The sequence below is a fragment of the Aureococcus anophagefferens genome, assembly GCF_000186865.1.
Source record: "Aureococcus anophagefferens unplaced genomic scaffold AURANscaffold_62, whole genome shotgun sequence".
In the NCBI taxonomy this organism is placed as follows: Eukaryota; class Pelagophyceae; order Pelagomonadales; family Pelagomonadaceae; genus Aureococcus; species Aureococcus anophagefferens.
In genome coordinates this window covers 111,147-115,024 of record NW_008705615.1, presented here as the reverse complement: position 1 = coordinate 115,024, position 3,878 = coordinate 111,147, and the positions used below count along the sequence as shown (strand labels likewise).

Below are 3,878 nucleotides of genomic sequence, written 5' to 3'. Positions count from 1 at the left end.
TCATGTGCCATCCGATCGTCGGCATCGTTGCTGTCCCACGCTTGGCCTTGCAGCTTTTTGCCGCGTGCGTACAGCTCTTTAAGTTGTTTGTTAAGCTCATCAGAGCCTCCTGCATCCAGCACGTCGATCACGTCCCAGAACCCTTTAGACAGGTTCCGGGGAACGAGGCAGCGGCGCTTCGCCGATCCGTGCTGCTGCCCAGGAAGTTCGCTGGCTAGCGCGACTGCCCAGGCAATCGATTCTTCCTTCAGCGCGGCTGCGGGCTGCCCTGAAGATGAGCTACTTTGGCTTGCGCTGTCTTCGTCGTCGTCGTTCACGCCCGCGGACCTGTCGCTCTCGCTCCCGCGTTCACTGGCGCTGCTATCGCCGTCGCTTTCGCTCGAACCATCGAACCAATCGTCGACCGCCGCAGCAGCGGAGCCTTCGCTGCCCTCGGACGCGCCGTCTTCGTCGCTGCTGCCGCCGTCTACGAACATGTCTCGCCCATGCTTGCGTCGTGTCCTAAGTGCTGCTAGATATATCTCAGTAGATATATCTAAGCCGTCCTAAGCGTTTATAGGCGTTTATAGGCGTTTATAGGCGTTCATAGGCGTTCATAGGCGTTTCTAGCTCTCGCTAAGCCGAGTTAGCGACACACTATGGCGACGCAACCCGCCATTACGCCGAAGCAATTCAAGCATAGAAGGCGCCCGCCGGCGGACGAACGCACGCTAAAGTGGCGCGACGTGGCGGAAGGCGACGTGCTGCTCGCGACGCTCCTCGGCGTCGTAAAAGAATGCCGCGTGACCGCTATCACCGCGCAGGACGTCAATTGGGGGATTTACGTCACGTGGAAGAAAAAGACCCCGGGCGGACTTGACCCGGAAAAGCTGACAATGTTGGACAGCTGGCACGTGGTCGAACCTAACCCGGACGGCACCAACCCTTTATACGCCGTCGGCTTTCGACCGGCTGCCTTTGTTACACACAGTGGTTTCTTTTCAGGAATTAATCCGAAACTGGGTTACATTATCGGAGAGCTACACGCAGCTAACGCACTAGGAGTCACAACACCTGAAACTCGCGATGATCTGCAAGATCGTTTGAAAAAATCACTTGCCGACCTAGGCGTGCCGATGGTCGAGCCAGCACCTGCTCCTGCTCTTGAACCTGTGCCAGAGCCCGAAGCTGCTCCTGCACCCGGGCCTGCACCGGAACCAGCATCTGCTCCTCCTCCCGAACCTGAGCCAGAGCCCGAACCTGCTCCTGCACCCGAGCCGGCTCCGGCTCCGAGGCCCGAGCAACTGCTGAATCCGAGAGACAGTTTTCATCTTTATTCGCAAAAGCAGCGCCAGTCCGCTAACTTTATGATCATGGAGAACCAAGATGAACCTCAAGAAGCCAACGAATTATATGAATTCCTTTTCAACAACTACGACAGGAAATCAGCAAAACACGAGATGATGATGATAATGATGAAGCACCTCGCAGGTGCGGGCTTGAATGAATTCGACATGAAATATTTTAAACCGACCGACTGGGCTGCGGAGCTCAAAGATGCACCTCTACGAACTTTTCTTCCAATTCTTCGTGCCTCGCAGGCAAACGACGATGGCGGCATGTGGAGTCGACTGGAAACGCTGCTAGTTCAGACCTACGGTCCGCGTGACTGGGAAAGCTTTCTAGCATCAGCCGATGCAGCCGATGCACCCGCAGCAGATGCGCCCGCAGCAGATGATGAACCCGCAGCAGATGATGAACCCGCAGCAGATGATGAACCCGCAGCAGATGATGAACCCGAAGGACGTGCACCCGGAGCAGATGCACCCGGAGCAGATGCACCCGGAGCAGATGCACACGGAGCAGCAGCAGCAGCAGCAGCAGCAGCAGCAGCAGCGGCTGCAGCAACAGCAGCAGCAGCAGATGATGATGCACCAGCAGAAGCAGGGTACGCGGATGCGGGCGCAATTGTCGAGCATGGGGATTCATTTGACAAGTTTAGCGTGGATGGTAGCTTGGATTTCGTCGACGATGTGGATGACATGGATGATCAACCAAGACCGCCAGAAGAACTCATCCCAATAGAAGACTCTTTTTGTTCTCCGGCACTAATTGAGTCTGCTATTAAGATGATTTCGGCTGACGGTTTAGCCGCAGCAAACAAATTAAGACAATTCGACGCAGGTGCGACTACTGGCCAAAGCAGCGCAATCGCTCCAGCTTTACCTGCTGACTTCATAAAAGACCTGAAGGACGAGTTTTCATGCGTGCACCAGGAGGCGGAGGACCTAAAAATAGGTTTCGGAGGCATGGGACGCTGCGTACAACTCAACACGAATTGCATTAATTCGTACGCAGGGGACTCCACTAAGCTGACACTCCAGGTCATGGATGGCTGGTTCAATAAAAATGCTTCTGCGTGTAATGCGCACGGCCGGCGCTTGCGATGCGCACAGGGCGATATCCATCAGTTTCGGGTCTTGGGCGCATGCGTAATCTTGTTCGTACTGGTAGATGAAGAAGGGCTCATATTTGACAGTCCCCACAAAACGCATCTGCTCGTGCAGGTGAAAGAGTCCCGGGAATTTGCCATCGTCAACTGGCATAGCTTGGAGAACCACTCCACTCGGCGCTGCTTTCCAGACTGGACAACAACAGGCCATAAAATATTAGAGGAATTAAGAACAATGTTGAAATCAGAAGAATGCATGTTTTATTATCTTATACATATTAGATTTCTGACTTATAGGTAAAATGAGAGCCGTCTATGCCATGGATACTACTCGCGGACCTCCTCCAGCTCAATCGCAACCTGCCCATGAAACCGCAGCAAATGCAGCCGCAGCAACCGCAGCAAATGCAGCCGCAGTACCCGCAGCAAACAGCGTAGCAGCACAGATAGCAACCCTAGGAACTCTCCTGTTGAATGGGGACATCACTCAAGCTGACTTCGCGCAACTCAAGGCGTCACTATTGCCGCCCCCGTGAATCATCACGCTCGGGTGCTTTCTCCCATGATGACTGCCTGTTCAACAGGAACACATGCATCGGGTGGCCCCCTTCAAAGATCCAGCGTCGAGGGCGGTGGCTGTCTGATTGTTGGTTACTGTATATTTGGCCGGACAGGGAGGAGGCAACAGGTCTCATGGAAGACGTGGTCTCCAGTCCGGCCCCCTTGTTCCATATTTAAAAAAAAAAAAAAAGGAAAATTACTTTCCTCATTATGTTGCAGAAGTATGGCTGAGGTGGCTAGCAGCTGCAGCACATGCCCAGCATTACATGGATACTACTCGCGGACCTCCTCCAGCTCAATCGCAAGGCCAGAATCAATCGCAAGGCCAGAATCCGACCATGTTTGCACCTCCACAAACACCTCAGGCTCTTCAGGCTCTTTTTGCACTGGCAGCACCAGCACCAGCTCCAGCTGCACTGATGCTATCAGCTGCAGCACATGCAACCGCAGCAAATGAAACCGCAGCAAATGCAGCCGCAGCAACCGCAGCAAATGCAGCCGCAGCACCCGCAGCAAACAGCGTAGCAGCACAGATAGCAACCCTAGGAACTCTCCTGTTGAATGGGGACATCACTCAAGCTGACTTCGCGCAACTCAAGGCGTCACTATTGCCGCCCCCGTGAATCATCACGCTCGGGTGCTTTCTCCCATGATGACTGCCTGTTCAACAGGAACACATGGGAGTTTTTAGCGATAACCCGGATCTTATTATACTAGAGTATCGGAATCTACGCTAGTTGCATACTACCCCGAGAGTCGTCTATAGCGAGCAGGTCCTTGTATGCCGCTCGTGCGAGCGAACCTGCCATCGCGAGTCCAAAATCAGCACTCTCGCGAGCCACTACACCGCAGCACGTCTCTCTATGCGGAAAGCAGCCACAACTAT

At 54.0% G+C, this 3,878-nt stretch overlaps 1 protein-coding gene across 1 annotated transcript in view; it reads left to right on the top strand.

The window, feature by feature from the left end:
- Positions 1–638: 638 nt before the first annotated feature.
- Positions 639–3,878, top strand: part of AURANDRAFT_68079 (hypothetical protein) — a gene marked incomplete at both ends in the record, with an annotated part of 6,585 nt that continues 3,345 nt past the window's right edge. The window contains 6 exons of the mRNA XM_009043693.1: positions 639–2,124; positions 2,164–2,517; positions 2,729–2,963; positions 3,120–3,213; positions 3,367–3,611; positions 3,712–3,782. Of these exons, the coding sequence (XP_009041941.1) occupies positions 639–2,124; positions 2,164–2,517; positions 2,729–2,963; positions 3,120–3,213; positions 3,367–3,611; positions 3,712–3,782 (2,485 nt within the window). The remainder of the gene's footprint in view (positions 2,125–2,163; positions 2,518–2,728; positions 2,964–3,119; positions 3,214–3,366; positions 3,612–3,711; positions 3,783–3,878) is intronic.